Source organism: Anabrus simplex, chromosome 1, assembly GCF_040414725.1.
Source record: "Anabrus simplex isolate iqAnaSimp1 chromosome 1, ASM4041472v1, whole genome shotgun sequence".
Lineage (NCBI taxonomy): Eukaryota > Metazoa > Arthropoda > Insecta > Orthoptera > Tettigoniidae > Anabrus > Anabrus simplex.
Genome location: NC_090265.1, coordinates 429,733,465 through 429,752,334, shown reverse-complemented (window position 1 = coordinate 429,752,334; position 18,870 = coordinate 429,733,465). Strand labels below are relative to the sequence as shown.

Here is an 18,870-nt window from a genome sequence, read left to right as displayed (position 1 = left end):
TAGGTACTGGCTTTATGGAGGTTATCATTTTCGCCTCCTGTAAGTCATAAAGGTCTTCGACGTCTTTATGATATATGTCGTGTCATCTTGTGGATCGTTTATTTTGTTTATTTCTAATTCTGTCTGCAGGAAGTTAAATTCTGCAGGAATCTCAAACTTTTTAATTTCACTTTTATTACTTTTCTGTCTGCAGTTTGGAGTTCATTTCTTACAAAGGTGTCAATACAGTTTATGCCTGCCTTCAGTTTGCCTCTTTTCTGGATTAATTTTCAATTTCATTAATTTTATCGTTGTTTTGTGTATTCGTATGTACATTAGAAGTCCGCTATAGTGAATACGGCACATAATGAGAACCCTTTTTTTAATGACAGTTTTTGTCTGTCCCTTCAAAATTCCTATATTAAACTGTCTATTATCCTTTGGTTACAACAAATGCCTTATCCCAAGTACCTCGATTATTACCAGCTATTAGCATTCACAGTTTTTCCGTTACCGATATTAATGCACCCCAGCAATTATGTTGCATGCGATCGATCATCTTCAGTATCGTTTTCTCACTATGTCCACTAGCGAGCTCTCTCTCATCGACATTCAAAGGTGATGTCAGAGTCGATTAGTGATATCCATCGACTGCTGTTCTGTAAAGCAAAAAATTGAAATGAAAGGGAACATGTTTTCGTAATAAATGCGTAAATAACATGGTCGATAGCAGTTGTTAAATCGTCAGAAATAAAAGCTAAAGTAAATCATCACATAATTTTAATACTGAAATTAAGTATGAATGCGATACACCTAAAGATATGGCAAAGCACATCATTGATTTCAGAAGTTTGATTATATTTTCTCGCATCTGGTTAAATTTCGGTAAGGCTATTCCCATGTAATTTATAGTAAGAAGGTTATCTCTTTTGTACTGGCGCTTGATATATGTTTGCATGGTACATATACAGTTAAGTTAGATTAGGTGACGTTGCTTGAATAAGAAAACTGAAGTGTTTGCTACAAAATGCGACCTTCGATATATTTTTCTCGCTATGTGCACTTGCAGACTCTCTCTTTGACATTCAAAGGCGATGTCGGAGACAATTAGTAATACCCGTGAACTGCTGTTACATAAAAAAAAATAGAAATGAAAGAGGAGGACATGTTTTTTAAAAATAAATATATAAATAATGTGGTCGATAGCAGTTGTTAACTCGTTAGAAATAAAAGCTAAGTAAATGATTGCATAATTTTAATACCGGGTGAGCAGAATAAAGCAGAACCTCTCCATCCTGTGCGTGGGAATTCCTGAGTGAATGAGTTGGCTGGTGACAAAATACTCGAGGCCACGCTACCTCGCATTGAACGTTGAATATTTGGAAACATGGCACGTGTTTCATTGGTGACATTAGTACAGTGTGTGAATTCAGTGAAATGGCTCAGGTGGCTCATGTTGGGTATCGGTATTCTATTCCCCAAAGAGTATTCATTTACAATTCATACATCCGTCCAGAAAGTGTGAGGGCCGTAAGGAGATTATTTCAAGAGAAGTTTCTGGATGTTCAAGTTCTAGGTCTGACTTTGATTCATAGATTAGTAAATAAATTACGTAAGACGGGAAGTCTTCTTGATATGAAATGTAATAAACCACGTACATTACTCACACAAGAAACTGTAGGTAACATTGGTAACGCTCTGGAAAGTTCTCGTACAAAATCACATCAACGGTTTGCTCAGGAAATAGAAATGGAAATTTCCTATGGTTCTGTTCGAACGGGTACAAAGTTACTGAAGTTAAAGCTCTTTAAAATTACTGCAGTGCAAGAACTTAAACCCGGTGACCCTGCATTACGAATGCAATTTTGTGAATGGGATTTGAATGCGATACTTGATGGAGAAATTAACTCTAATCTAATGTGTTGTTTGTTTGTTAGTTGGAAATAGCTTACACGACAATGTATTTGCTGTGGACTTCCTTTCGCGCACGCACCTCCCGTGTGCAGGCTGCGCTACCGGGTTGCGGAACTGGTTCCGCTTTATGTTGCTCACTCTGTACTATACACTGAAATTAATCTAAGAATGCGATATACACCTCAAGATATGGCAGAGTGCATCACTGATTTCAAAGGTTAGTTTATATTTTCTTGCGTCTGGTTAAATTCTGGATAGGCTATTCCCACATAAATTTATATCGAGAAGGTTTTAATTTCTCTACTGGCGCTTGAAACATGTTTTCATCATACATATAGTATGGTTAATTTAGGTTAGTTGACGTTGTTTGAATAAGAAAACTGAAACGTTTGCCACAAAATTCTATTGAACATCTTCAGTACGGTATAGCTTTCTCGCTATGTGCATTTGCGAGCTCTCTCGTCGACATTTGAAAGCGATGTTGGGGTCGATTAGTGATACCCGTCGACTGCTGTTCCATTAAGCAAAATCAAAATGAAACATGTTTTTGTAATAAATGCCTAAATACTGTGGTCATAGCAGTTGTTAAATCATTACAACTAAAGGCTAAAGTAAAGGATCGCATAATTTTAATACTGAAATTAAGTACGAATGCGATACACCTCAAGATATGGCAGAGCACGTCATTGATTTCAGAAGTTCAATTATATTTTCCCACATCTGGTTACATTTCGGAGAGGTTATTCCCATGTAAATTTATAGCGAGAAAGTTATTTCTCTATATGTGCTTGAAATATGTTTTCATGATACATGTACAGTTAGGTTAGGTGATGCCGTTTGAATAAGAAAACTGAAGGGTTTTCCACAAAATATGACCTTCGGTATCGTTTTCTCTCTATGTACATCTGCGAGTTCTCTTGTCAACATTCGAAGGCGATGTCGGAGTCAGTTAGCAATACCCGTAGGCTACTGTTCTCTAAAAAAAAAATTGAAATGAAAGAGGATAACATGTTTTCGTTATAAACGCGTAAATAACGTGGCAAATAGCAGATGTTAACTCGTTAAAAATAAAGGTTGAAGTAAACGATTGCTCAATTTTAATATTATATTCTGAAATTAAGTAAGTATGTGGTACACCTCAAAAATGGCAGAGTACATCGCTGATTTCAGAGGGTAGTTTATATTTTCTCACGTTTAGTTAAATTTCGGGAAGACTATTCTCATGTAAATTTGTAGCGAGGAGTTTATTGTTTCTCTATATTCGCTTGAAGTATGAAGAAAAAACTGAAATGTTTGCCACAGAAGTCTGCAGTGATACTATAATTGTTTCAAAATGAAATTAAACATACACTTTCATGTAGTATCGGATTTCGAAAAATAACAAACAAGTAAGCCTTTGTGTGGATATCATCCGCAAAACGCAAGTTTTGAACAAACTGATTGTCATTTCATACCGATTTTAATGTGTGTGTTTTTTCCCAACTTAAACGAAAAATCGCATATAACGACAATCCGCCATAGCAAGGAAATTGTTTGCCGTTATGAATTCTCACTATAACGGACTTCTACTGTACTATTGAATGTAGCAAGTAGTGCTATCTAGTTAGTTTTTTGAACTATCTACAGTTAGGGAGATACTAGTGTTCCTGGTTGCCACTTCAAAGATTAAAGTTTGTGTGGTGGATGTTGGATTCACTTGGCCATGGTAACTTTCGTTTAGCTCCTATCTTCAAATATAACTGGTAATATTGAGGTCCGAAGGACCATGTGTTTACAAAATAATACTATGATAGATACAATTGAAGCTTCTCTACGGATCAGCTATAATTATAATCTTATTGAACACACTATGCAGATAGTTTGTGTAGCACAGTATCACCATGGACTGGTTTAATTCCATGAATCACATTGGTTGCAGGATGCCACTTCGTATGTTACAATGTTACAGGATGGCTAGAGTGTCTATGTTATGTATGTGAGCTCTCGAAATGAACAATCATATCATCTTCAACATGCATTTATGAACAAAATTGTATTTATTTATAACTCTAAATACATTACAATACATTATCTAACACCATGTCTCATTTGCTGAGTGATGTTCAGATGTCATGTTCAAGTTTCAGCTTAGCTAGTTTTCAACATTTTTTTCTTTCAGAGATTCACCTTCTATGCAAAATCGTATTTCTCCCTGGCTGTTACTCGCACCGGTAGATTTAATAGCATATAAATTAACTCATTTGGGACAAAATTCTGGCACCTCGGCATATCCAGAAACCATAAAAATGTAGTTAATGGGATATAAACCCAGTAACATTTATTAACTTTCCTGGCTGTTGCTTGAAGCTTTAATTTAAAATCCAAGACCAGCAACACATGATCAGAGCATTGTATGAAGATGTGGTGTAACGGTTCAAATCCTGTTACAAGATCATATCTGTGTTGTTATTATTATTATTATTATTATTATTATTATTATTATTATTATTATTATTATTATTATTATTATTTTATCTGTGAGATTACTATTATTGTAATATAATTATTATTCAATTTGATTCTGCAATGCTTGTCGCTTGCGTGATTGTAGTTAAATGTATGCATATATACGTGTGTGTAGATTAACACTTAAACATGTACAGTGAGAATTGCTATATATCAGATGTTGGATATGACATTGCTACATTGTGCAATACTGGTGGAGTAACTGCAGAGTCATTGCTACGTCTTCGCTACGTCATCGTGAGCATTTAGCGATGAGCTAAGTTTCTTTGAGTAACCCAGGCCGCCCCAGGCAATTTCACCATTACATGTAATATTTGTCGCGAGGTGGGAGTAGATCATAGTTATTTCTGGAGGTTACATAGGTGCGTCAACCAACGTCTGTAAAAGGTGGCTGCATATTGTAGCATCAGTCATTAGTTAAACGGAAGGTGTACAGTGAAGAAGTCAAATGGATAAGTGAACAGTCGTTGAGTGAACGAGATGGAGAGACCTCAGTAGGTCATTCAGTCATTATTCTACTGGAAGGAGAGGCCACAGTTGGCCATTAACTGAACAAGATGGAGTGGCCTTCAGTCAGTCAACAGGAGTCATTAGTTAAACGGAAGCTGAACAGTGAAGAAGTCATTATTCAATTGGAAGCAGAGGCCACAATGGGTCAGTGAGTGATAGGGATGCTGAGGCCTCAGTTGGTCGGTCACTTAGTTGAAGATACGGACGCAAAGGCTTACTATGGAGTCATAGAAGGATACACTTGCAAGGAAGTCATACCATACAGACTTACAAAGAAGTCATATGATATGGAGAAGAAGTAGTCACATGGATGGATACATCACCAAATTAGGCATGATACATCTACAGTAAACACCAGATCTAAGGAATACATCATAATTACACTCAAAGTGTAGAAGGTACAGTCAAGTGAACCAGTGAGGGATATATTTCATATAAATTGTTAAATGTCCAGTCAAGAAGAACTCAAATTCATTCCTAGTTTCTTTCAGTTGCAATGTCATAATTTCATATTCTCATCTGTTTTATCGTAGCAAGACTTTTTTTTTTTCTATTATTTCAAGAATATATATATTGTTCTACCAAATTCAATTTTAGTTTTATTTTTAATGACAGAATTAGATAATGGAAATTCTAAGTTCCCATGGAGGGAATTAGATATTTTTCCACCAATAGAGCATATAAAAAATCAGATAAAAAATTAGATGTATGGCTTTTCAGGCATTTGCTCTATTAACCAGCGTTTCGTCTTAGGTCTGACACTAGACTCTTCAGAGTGGGATGTATCAGACGCTATCCACTGATGCTGGGGTGTATGCAGGTCAGTGGGTAGGGTCTGATACATCCCACTCTGAAGAGTCTAGTGTCAGACCTAAGACGAAATGCTGGTTAATAGAGCAAATGCCTGAAAAGCCATACATCTAATTTTTTATCAGAATTAGATAACCTCAAATTAAATGTGTAAACCGAACGCCAATCTCCTTTTCCCAGAACTTATATGGTATGTTGTCAAAAGTAAGCTCATTACCCCACACCCTAGAGATAGTCAAGATTCTCATTCTATTATTGTTGCACTGAGTTGTAGCTGGCGCCCATCAAATAACGTATGTGTAAGTAAGCAGGTAAGAAGTAAGTGTGAGTACAAGGTTCGACGATTGTGTATTTTATTTAATGAATATTAATTTTCATATTTTCCATTTTAAATGCAGATATTTCATTTTTTTAAATTTAAATGCAGTTTGATATATATGTTTCAAAAGATAGTAAGCAAGTCAGGAACATCTGAAAGTGGAGATTGTCCGTTTATGTTTTCATGTTTGTCCTTGTCTCCTCTTTCTGTTGCTCCTCTTCCCACACTGACTTACCATTGTGTTCGTCCTATTATATGCTTCTTTCCTTTTTCTTCTCTCTAATTACCATATTTACTGGCATACTTACCTCCATTGCATATTTTCCCCACTCCTTTTTTTCGAGACTGGAAGCCGACTTTTTATGTATTTTTAATTATGGAATACGTTGTATATGTCTTAGTATGGTGCGGGCGATAGAGGGAAGGAGAAAAGGCTTTTATGAGTCTGTTGTTTGAGTATGAATTGAGATCAAATTTAAAAAATTAAGCACTTCTTATTAAAATAATTACAGGCTTACCAATAAGTACAGCGAATAGTGGAGCAAGATTAATGTGTACTGACATTAATATAAAAGTGGATATAATTAAGAGATTAATAAAATATTGGTTTAGGTTAAAAAGGGTAGGAGGGGGAGAAATTCTAGATATAGCTTACTGTCACTTCTGTATAACTCATTACTTTCTTCAATTTTCCAAGTTTTCCATGGATAGCAAACGATTCTCAGTCATCTTAGATTCTTTGTTGAAACGTGACATGATGACAGGATATATCGATAGCTTATGGTACTACCCGAATCATCGCTACTATCAGTGGATATCGCAAAAAGTTCATTATTTAAAATGTGAATGTTAATGTTGTTATTGTTGTTTAAAGAGGCCTAACATCTAGGTCATCAGCCTAAAATATGAATAATTTTAGAATCTGCATCACAGGCCGTTTCATTAACAATGGCAGATGTTTTTGTTCTGGCACATGCATACTTCTTTGCAGTAACAAAATCTGGGAACATTTTACAGTAACGAGAGATTATGCTCTATGGTGAACACTGTGAACAAACATTCTACTTGTATGCTAGTATTACCTTCTTCCTTGCCAAGCAGAAGATTCTTCACAAAGAAAACTTTCCGCGAGGAATTAACATTCAAGTGCAGGACAATGGTTGGATGGTTGGCGAACTGATGGAAGACTGGCTGAATGCTGTATGGAGTAGATGTCCTGGAGCCTTATTACAGTTGAAGTCTATGCTTGTTTTGGATAGTTTTAGAGGCCATCTTGCAGATGCCATAAGAAAAAGAATTACTGAGATGAAATCAGACCTTGTAATCATACCTGATGGTCTGATATCTTTTTTTCAGCCTTGATGTTTCTGTATTACGGGCCATTTCATTAACAATGGTGGATCTTCAATCTCAATTTCAGTCTTCAAAGACTACCTACATAAATTTTAAATGGAATGGATGCCAACAAATGCACATTGTTTTAAAACAATGGGAAGAATTCACAAACCATCAATCAAACAGTTGTGCCAGTGGATTCTTGGAGCATGGGCTGTGATTCCTGAACGTGCGATTAGCAAAAGTTTTAAAAAAGTGGTCATATCCATTTCTCTCGACAGAACGGAGGATAACATAACCTTGATGGAAGACTCAGACATGTAAGACGATGACGAGTGCAACGGCCTACAAGCTGAATCATGAAATGGGAGTGACGCTGCTTGAAAAAAGTAAGTTGCAATGTGCCTCTACTTCATGTGCACATGAAATTAAATACTCAAAAGGTGTGGATATTTTTAGAACAGATTTTTGTTCTCGTTGGCAGTTGGCTGGCAGTGCGATAGAACAAGTGTGCTGTTAAGCCAAAAGCAGGCCTCTCTCTTCTGTGAGCAGTACAGAAGCATAGTGCGATGTGAAAAGCAATTTACATGCATCCTACTGAACATTATTTCGAGTTTTAGCACAATAACTTTGTTTATGTGTACATTGAGTTACATAGTATATGTTATTTATTAACACAGACGCCCAAGAGAGATTCTGTCTACCTTCTTCTTTTGCCTATAAGTCGGTATTTCTTGTATTTTTCTTTAAAATGTCCCTACAATTTTTGCTCAAACTCCGAAAACATTGCATAATTTCCCCTCCCCTCAATTCTTTGCCTCAAAATTGTTCATTTAATAAAAGGGGTAAAATGCAAGTAAATACAGCATAAGACTTGATTTTCACTTGTTTGTTTCTTTCCAATACTTATATCTTGTTGGGATCCTTTTCTCCTTTTGTGTTTGTCGTATGTTCCTAACCTTTTACCACCTGTATTTATCTTCGTCTTATGTTTCTTCCCTGTTCCTGTACTTATCCAGCTTTCTTCTTATGCTACACTTCCCGCATCAAGACTAAAGATCTGTCAAGATGACCCCTCAACAACTGTTGATGTCTGCCCTCCTGATGGAGCTCGAAAGCAAAAACGAGCTCATTGGGGGCTGAGTAGAGATGGATGTAGAAGAACTGGAATTGATGAGGAGAGAGTCTGTCTATTCAAAGATGGTAGTGTATGAAGATGTGGAGTTTGTCCTTGTCCCGTATTTTCATATTTGTTCTTGCCTCCTCTTTGTGTTGCTCCCTCTTTTCATCCTGACCTCTCTATGTGACTTGTTCTCCTAAGTGTTGATTTCCGTTATATAGTGGTAAGATAATAACAAGGACTTATACTGACTTCACTATTGTATTATAAACAGTAAATGACTTCTTGCTTTTGAGCAGCTGTCCATACAAATAGACTCTTAGGAGTAACTCTGAATGTTTTGTATTCCTTTACCAAAATTGATGAAAGAGAGGCAGTTGTGTGTGATGCAGAGAGATAGTGCATGGAATTTACATTTCAAGTCTATATAGGGCCTACAGGGTGAACAATAAGCATGGAATATTGTTTGTAACTTTTTTAATTTTGAAATTTATTAAAAATTCTAATTATAGAGTTTATTAGGGATATTTCTCGTGATATTATGCATGCAGTTTGGTAAAAATATATCTTTATATGTACAGAGTAAGATCTTTTTTCACCTAAAATTAAACACTCCAGTGTTTCTTTTAATGAATAAACTACCACACTGATTGTTTATTCCAGGGCATAGTTGTTGATTTGGAGGAGTCACGGATTCTCCAGTGTGTTGGTGATGAGAGCACTATTCTTCCCGCTCGTCTTAAAAGAGGTCTTAAACTGGCTCTACAACTTGTGGATGGTACTACTCAAGAGCATGAACCTTCAAGAAATGTTTTGGTGTCTGAAGCTTTTGTCAGGATGTTTGTTGAAGTGTGTGGTCACTATACTACTCATATTGTTACTCAGCAGGACGGGAGAAAAGTGTTTGAGGTATGATAGAAAGTAGACTGATAAAAGTTTTCATTAAATTCTAAATTAGAATAAAGTATGGGATGTATTTATTATTTTCAAGTATAACTTTTCTCAAATAAACATGACATATTTGGGTTAGTTAAAGTTAGTTAATGAGACATAAGATTCCTAGTACTTAGCAGTTAAACCAGCTGTTTTGTATACATTGTTGATGGGTTTGTTTTTGTAATTGCAGTGATAATACCATCTAGCAGAGATGAGTCATTGTGTAAGAGTATACAGTGGAACCTCGATTCTCCGTTTTTGGAGGGACCATGGGAAAAACAATGTACAACACGGGAAAACTGAAAATCCGGGAACAAATAAACCATCAACAATTTGGCTAAACATCACAAAAATGAAATATGTATACTTATAATCTTACAAACGTCCCTAAACCAAACCAAACCAAACCAAACTACAGCCCCAATGGGCCTGCCGCCTACCAAGTGACTGCCCTCAGTCCGAAGGCCTGCAGATTACGAGGTGACGCATGGTCAGTGTGACGAATCCTGTCAGCCGTTATTCGTGGCTTTCTAGACCGGGGTCGCCATATCACCATTAAATAGCTCCTCAATTAAATGTAATCATAGAATGACTGAACCTGGAACCAGCCCTCATATCCAGGTAAAAATGCCTGACCTGGCCAGTAATCGAACCTGGGCCTTCCAGGTGAGAGGCAGGCAAGTCAGACCACGTGGCTGGCTTCAAACGTTAATTACCGGTACGTGACTTAAAATTCTCAAAACTTTACATTCAGTTTTACCGGGGAAACTTCGTCAGTTCCTTCTGAAAACTTCGTCATATCTCTTTGAAAACTTCTTTCAGTTCAGCAACTTTGATCAGCCAAACACTTCGAAAAATCTAATACCCGTAACGCCAAGCCAGACAACAATCGACCACTAGGTAGTTTTCCATTCTCTAATCTAATAAAATAAAGCACATTAGATATGCAAGCATCCAACATGATGGTGAAATCTTTTTTTTTTAAATCTTCCATTGTAATTTGGTCACCGGTATACTGTTCCTAGTCAGTTTATGGAAATCTTGTACTGCGTAAATTAGGCCTACATCGACTTTTAAAGGTTATGTTGAATTCGAGAATATGGTTTCGAAAGTATTAATCCTCAAGTTCTTGAATACATTATATTTAGTTCGGCCCGTCACTAATCATAATCAAATTGGAAAGAGAGAAAATATCATTAACACTTCCGAAATTACGATTATTCGCGACCTTGACCTCAGCTGGAAAGCGCGCTCGCTGTACAAGTCGGTACGAGTGCGAAATGATACAAAGTTTTGAAATGTAACGTGCGCAAATAAAACAACTGCGACTTTTAAAACATTTTAACACAAAACGTGAAATTCCCAGTCTTAATTAGGACGAAAACAGTAACAGGCAACCCCAAAACCTCCCATGGCTTTATGTATGTAAGGTGCAACATCTGTTCTGGTCTTGATAACATAATCGTATATGATAATATTAAAATACTAAATTTGTGTTACTTAAGAAGGAGCAGTTTTGATTCCTGCCTGAAAGCCCAGTGACTATGCAGTGCCCTGAGGGAAATGCCGAAAACCTGTTCGACTACACACGTGAAAAAATTTAAAAAATAAACATCTAACCCTGGACATAATATAGATGTTTTGCTAGTATGAACATTTGACAAAACTCGTTCCATCTTCAAATAGAGCTGTCGAAATGCACTCTGTCTTCTTCCAATTGTCGTGGGCACTCTCTGCTTTATGATTTTTGAGGATTCTCTAAACAGTACTACCCGAATGTGATGCTAGGATGGTCCCATATGCAAGTTCACCGCCGATTGCTTTTCCAGTACAGTAGGTACTTCTTCAAATTACCACAATGACAGGACGTCAACACCAAAATCCGTAAGTATGCCGTAACAGTCATTTCATAAGATACAGTTTCTTGAAAAATGCATGATTGAGGTTTTAGCATTGATGGGACTGATATTTCTTGACAGTTGATCCGGGAAATCGTTTCTTCGAGGAACGGATAATGCAGGATTTTTACAACATGATTTAATTAGGATTTTCACAGGACACCGTAATTTGAACGAATAATATTTGAAAACGTAGTTTCTGGGAACATATAATTGAGGTTCTACTGTACCAGAATACACCTCTCCTTACAGCTGTAATCAGTTAGTGTAATGTTGATAATTTGTTTAGGACCTTGAGGATAGTAGGCCATTGCCCTTTTTCATCGGACTTTGTGATACTGGAGCATTCAAGGCCTAGACTCACAACGCCTCTTTTTATGACTCTTTTCTCCCTTATTCTTCAAGTGATCGTTCGTTCACATTTTTTCTTCTCGTATTAACAAATATATGGCAAATGGGAAATATCCTGGTGGCATTGGTCACTTACAGTAGTGTAATAATAAAGTAAACATAATTACCCAACAAACAAACAAACAAACAAACAAACAAACAAACAAACATCAAAAACAAACAAACATCAAGACTACAACAAGCAATTCCATGGAAAGAAAATATGAAAAGATATACTACTAGTTTAACGTCCTAAATCTTAATCCCCCATCATCGTACAAAAAAATTCACACACAACTTAAGTATTTCCAGTGCTTAACACTATGGCTTACAATACTGTAGGTTGAGCTTACTACTAGCTTAACATTATAAGTAATAATAAATTGAAGTTAAACCATAATCACCCTACAACAACAACAACAACAGCAACAACAACAACAACAACAACAACAACAACAACAACAACAACAAGAGTACAAGAAGCAATTCCCTGGAAAGAAAATATTACAAGAAATACTACTAGTTTAACTTTCTAAATCCAGCATCATTATATACAAAATCTCACACAACTTAAGTATTTCCAGTGCTTAACACAACGGCTTACAATACTGTAGGTTGAACTTACTACTAGCTTAACACTACAAGTGATTTATTTATTTATTTATTTATTTATTTATTTATTTATTTATTTATTTATTTATTTATTTATTTATTTATTTATTTATTTATTTATTTAACATTCTAAATCCAGTGTCATCATATACAATTTTATACACAATTCAATTATTTCTAGTACTTAACACTATGACTTACAATACTATAGCCTGAGATTACTACTAGCTTAACATTACAAGTTATAATAAAGTTAAAACATAATTACCCAACAACAACAACTACAACAATAAGACTACAGCAAGCAATTCCATGGAAAGAAAATATTACAAGAAATACTACTCATTTAACTTTCTAAATCTGGCATCGTATACTGTACAATAGGTTAAGGTTACTACCAGCTTAGCATTACAAGTGATGATAAAGTTAAAACATAACTACACAACAGTAACAACAACAAGAGTGAAACAAGCAATTCAGTGGAAATAAAATATTACAAGAAATACTACTAGTTTAACATTCTAAATCCTGCATCATAATAAGTATACAAATTCACACTCAGCTTAAATATTTCAAGTGCTTAACACTACAGCTTATAATACTATAGGTTGAGCTTACTACTAGCTTAATGTTATAAGTGATAATAAAGTAAACTTAAAACATAACTACTCAACAACTACAACAACAGGAGTACAACCAGCAATTCCATGGAAAGAAAATAATACAATAAATACTACTAGTTTAACATTCTAAAACCAGCATCATCATATAATATTTCATACACAACTTAAGTATTTCCAGTGCTTAACACTATGGCTTACAATACTGTAGATTGATCTTACTGGTAGCTTAACATTACAATACTGATGAAGTTAAAAACACAATCACCCAACTACAACAATAATAATAATAATAATAATAATAATAATAATAATAATAATAATAATAATAATAATAATAATAATAATAATAATAATAATAATAATAATAATAATAATAATAAGAAGAAGAAGAAGAAGAAGAAGAAGAAGAAGAAGAAGAAGAAGAAATAAAATATTACAAGAAATACTTCTAGTTTAACATTCTAAATCAAGCAATAAATCACAAATTCAGTGTCCGTAATTTGAAACTTTTATTTTTCACTTTACACTAGCACTAATGATCTTCTTAAATAACTTGATACTGGAAGGGTATCTGCAAGTAATTTATTCCAATCCCTTATGGTCCTGTTTACGAAGGAAAACTTGCCCACATCCGTATGCTGGTTTCTGGCCCTAATTTTATGCTTGTGATCATTTCTCGATAAGTACGAGGGAGGTTCCAACCTATTTCTAATGCTGCTCCAGGCAGCCCTTCCCGTATAGCCCTTATAGAGGCCATACAGGAAGCTCTAGTTCTTCTAGATTCAAATACATCGGCCTCATGTCGATAGATTTACTGGCACGTAAAAGAACTCCTCTGGGACTAAATTCTGGCACATTGGCATCTCCAAAAACAGTAAAAGTAGTTAGTGGGATGTAAAGCAAATAATGAAAATGAAAATCCACAGCCTGTTTCCAGTCATTTGTCTGGGCCAGGAATGGAATGAATGAAGCCCACATCTAGCGGCGAGGATAGGAAATGTGCTGGCTGCCGAGGCCTGTCGCACTCCTCTGGGGCAGTGATAAATGGCTGACAGATGAAATCAAATGTTAATGGAGAGTGTTGCTGGAATGAAAGATGACAGGGAAAACTGGAGTACCCAGAGAAAAATCTGTCCTGCCTCCGCTTTGTCCAGCACAAATCTCACATGGAGTGACCAGGATTTGAACCACGGTATCCAGTGGTGAGAGGCTGGCACGCTACCTCCTGAGCCACAGAGACTCTTAAAGCAAATAATATTATTTATTAGTGTGTAAGATGTTGTCATGTATACATCATATGCCAAATAAATAATAATTATTTGTATGATGTGCAAAGAAGTAATAGTTAAAATTTACTGGTTTGCTATAATTTATTTATTTATTTATTTATTTTCAGAGAGAAAGTTTCATCAAGGCTGTGCCATCTAGGAGTATTCAGCTTTTCTTGGAGTGGTTTACAGAGACTGGAATGTTTACAATCTTCATAGATTCCCGACTAAATAACTTAGAAGCAAAAGGTTTGTATTTCTCTATAAGTGTGGTGTTGGTGTTTGTGATTGTGATTGTTGTTTAAAGGACAAAACAGCTAGATTATTAGCATTATTAAAGGTGTGTAAGGGGTAATGATTGTGGTGTTTGGTCCTTTAACTCTTATAGGATCAACTGACGATACAAGGTCAATGCCCACATTTGTGAAAAAGACTGCCTGACAATATATTGGCAATGGCTCCACTAACTAAAACAACCAGCTGATGATATTTTGCCAGTGAAATAAACTTAAACGTGTTTTGAAATATTCCTGTTATTCATAATACAGTAAAACCTTGTTAAGACGTTTCTGCAGGTGACAATAAAAAGGAATGTGTTAAGAGAGAAAACGTACTACTGAATATACAAATAAAACTATCCAACAGGGATGTGGAAACACTGTATATGATGTTTTGCGACATAAGGGCATTTTGCGTCGTGTATTCGCGGGTACAGTGAAAACTGTGTCTACCGTTCCTAAAGATGAGAGGAAAATATTAAAAGGTGTGAAAAAAATGAGAGAACTAATATGAAAACCTTTCCACTGGGGATTATAAAATAACAAGTGCTCTGAAAGGTGTGAAAAATGCCAAACAACAAATATGAAAACGTGCACGGGGGGCCAATAAAAATATCAGAGTATTATTACAGATCACATTCTATCTAAACAGAATGTTAGTAGAAGCCTTTTATTTCAGAGCAGTGGGTTAATTAACATTATTTTCTGCTCACACACTTAAGACAATGAATTGGAGGTTAGACTCGACCATGTGCGACCGGCAGGAATAACTTTGGCCGCCATTGTGACCAACTCGAGTGATCGAGTCAAAATTTGAAGGTGCGAGTTCTGTGCGCTTTAAGCTGCGGATGCCAGTCCACTTTCTGACAAATTTTAATTTTGTCTTGATTAGTAAGGAATTTCATGACTTTTTCCGTATTCATACAGTAATTAGGCTATCAAAAGGCAAAAAAGCACCACGCTAGTCATTTTCACATGGTTATGTTCCTCATCCAGATACAATTACTCAAAAAAATGAATTTCTAACTTCTGAATGGAATAATATATAAGTAATAATAATAACAACGTAAACGTTTCCACCTTTTCAATACTAAAATATATTCACAAAATTATAAATTACACGGTACTAGTTTCGACCCATCTAGGGGTCATCATCAGCCGTTGAAACTAGTACCGTGTAATTTATAATTTTGTGAATATATTTTAGTATTGAAAAGGTGGAAACGTTTATGTTGTTATTATTATTACTTATATATTATTCTCAGTTCAATACGAACCAAAAACATGAAATTCATAACCATTAATTTCTGAATAGAATGCGAAATACAAGCTGTAGGCTCACTCTGTAATTCAGCAATATCGCTGCTAACCGGCTAGCAAAACTGAACATCCCTGAGTCTAACGGCTTGCTCCCTGAAGGTGCAACTTAGTTTAGGAATTTATGGCCCTTTTCTGTAATCACGCAACTGTGGCGACGGCTCTTACCCGAGTCGGAAATCACATTCCTTTTACAAGAGATAACAAATAACATTTTCAGGGCTAGGAAAAATGTGATCGTACTAAGTGGTAATAGCGAAAATTCGTTACGCGATACATGAGGTATTTTTATATGGATTTAATACAATGAGACTCGGGACATGCTAAGCAGGAAAACATGTAAATGAGGAATGCACTAATGAGGTTTCGCTGGTTTCTTTTTCATTTCCTGCAGAGAAAGGCCAGTTTTTTCAATATTCTGGAAGAAGATCTTGTGAGGTATTTTGTAAACGATCTATGTCATGGATAATGGAGAATTTCAAAATAGACCATGTTCTTTTTTTTTTCACCACACCATCTGTTAACTCGTTGGCATACTTTGCCGCCTGCCAGGCAGCTGCGCTTGCAGTGACCATTCATACACAGATGCCTAGCATGCGGTCTGCTGAGAGATAAGATTTCTGCAACTAGTTCAATGTCTCTAATGTCTCACACATTCTAGAATGAAGCCGTTGAGTGGATTAACCATCTGGACATAGCATTGTGAATAATTTTACGAACTTGAGAGTGTGTGTATTTTTGTATATATTTTGTAAGTAGCTGATATTCCTCCTTTCATCATATAATAAATAAATTAATTAATTCATAAATTAACACATTCACTCCCGTAGACGCCTTAAGGTGTTTAAGCCGATGTGCGGGACCGTATCCGAGTTAAGGTGTTTAAGGTCGTTGCAATGTAAACGTTGTTTCGAATGTAGCGCTAAATTCGTATGAACGTTAAAATTGAATAATTGAAAAAGAGGTTCAACCTATTCAATACATAAGAGAAAGAAATGTAGTGAGTACATTCTTATTTAATAGTAATTAGAATTGGGACCGGTTTTTTTCCTCAACACCATTTAACTTCAATTTCTTTTATTCTTCTCTTATTTCACTATCCCTCTTCCTCTATTAATTTATTCTACCTTTTCTAAAAAAAAAAAAAAACTAAAAAAAACCCCACCACCACCTTCATTTCGGTTCTCCTCATTCAAATTTTAACTCTTGTCTTGCGCCGACTTCGACTACTTCAATCATGACCTGAATTTTTTCATTTTAAAAATAGCGCACTGTGCATATATGTTTTCATTTGTTTTTCCGATATTGCGCTCTTTACTATATATTTTTTTCTCTTTACAATTGTTTTTTCAAGTCAACTGTTTTCCAAGAATTCAGCAGTAACACAATTACTCATTCAATTATACTGAATTGCGTTGTATGTATCTATATATACGTACTTAATTTCCCGCAACCGAGGCAAATACTGGATCTTCAGGATATTCTCCATTCTACTTTGGAGTTCGAGACTACAGTGCATGACCTTGAGTGTGCCGCGCTGATCACCGGGAACTGGCAGTTTACTTCTATAAATCTATTCATCTTCGACTTCAACATATTGATAGCTCTTCATATGTTGTTCGATAGTGTTGTGACTTTGTGCCTGACGGTGTGTAAAAACTGACCCATTTGACCGTTCTCCGCTGTTCATAAATATTGTGAGACTTTACCTATCATTGCGTGTGCCATACCACCATTCATAAAATTACACACTGTGTTCTTTTAAGTGACTCACAGTTTCTACCCCCATCATCATTTTATATTGCCTCTTATACCGATCCAGAGTTCACTTAATCTTTTTTTTTCATATGCATTGTTTTTCATGTTTTTTATGTTTTGACCGACTGACGATGACTTGGACTATGGTCGAAACCGGTCCCAATTCTAATTACTATTAAATAAGAATGTAATCACTACATTTCTTTCTCTTATGTATTGAATAGGTTGAACCTCTTTTTCAATTATTCAATTTTAACGTTAATACTTTCAATACGAAACAATGAAATTTTTATCTTTAAATTCGTATTAAGTCGTAGTTTGTGTTGAAAGCCTTAGATGGCGTATAAATTAACAGTCCCTCACCCTGACTACCTGAACAGAAGATACATTCCAATGCTGTCTTTCTTTCTTTCTTTTTTTTCTTTGAGTAAACACGGACCTAAGCCAGTCGTATTCTTGTGAGGGTGTGTAGTGAATATAGTTATTGTGTCGCGATAACATGACAAGTTACAAACACAGTATACAAAGTGAGGAAATTGAAGGCATACTACTGAATGATGATTCTGATGATGAACTCATCCCTGATTTCAGTGAGAGTCAAAGCAATTCCGATGATGATATACCAGACTCTGGGCAAAGTGAATTCAGCACATTCAAATAACCGATACTCATCGATCTTATTGCCCGCCTGCAATTAAGTTCACTGGCCGGGTAGGATTAAATGTTGACATAAAAAATAGCAACGAAATTATGTCTTTCGTCATTTTATTTTTAAATGACAATTTCCTTGAATATATATGCCATCAGACAAACCTTTACGTGGAGCAAGTTATTAGTGCAGCACCACGTCCATGCACTAAACAGGCCTATTCTATTTTTCAGACATGGAAACCGGTTGACGCAAATAAGGTGAAAAGGGTTTTAGGACTAATGTTTATAACCGGAATCATTCAAAAACCAGATCTGAAAATGTACTGGACAGAGGACACTATTTTCGGCTCGCCGATTTTTTCTAAAACAATGGCACGAACCCGGTTCGAAAACATATTATCATTCTTGCTCTGTAACAACAGCAGTCATTATGAAGGGAATCCTGATAGGCTATATAAAATTAGGCCGATTCTCAAAAGGCTAAGCGACCAGGTTTCGTACAGTAACATTTAATGTAATATAGTACAATATAGAGATGAGGGGAATTAAAAAGGCTGGGCTACAGGTTTAAATTACCCGCTGAGGAGCTGGTAGTCAACGTGTTAAATTTCCTAGATATTACCGTAGCCAGAAATCCACACCATTTC

The 18,870-nt window shown here is 35.7% G+C and overlaps 1 protein-coding gene across 1 annotated transcript in view; it reads left to right on the top strand.

Moving 5' to 3' along the window:
• LOC136866951 (uncharacterized) overlaps positions 1-18,870 on the top strand; it is a 182,527-nt gene that overhangs the window by 123,014 nt on the left and 40,643 nt on the right. The window contains exons 9-10 of the mRNA XM_067144046.2: positions 9,156-9,401; positions 14,348-14,468. Of these exons, the coding sequence (XP_067000147.2) occupies positions 9,156-9,401; positions 14,348-14,468 (367 nt within the window). The remainder of the gene's footprint in view (positions 1-9,155; positions 9,402-14,347; positions 14,469-18,870) is intronic.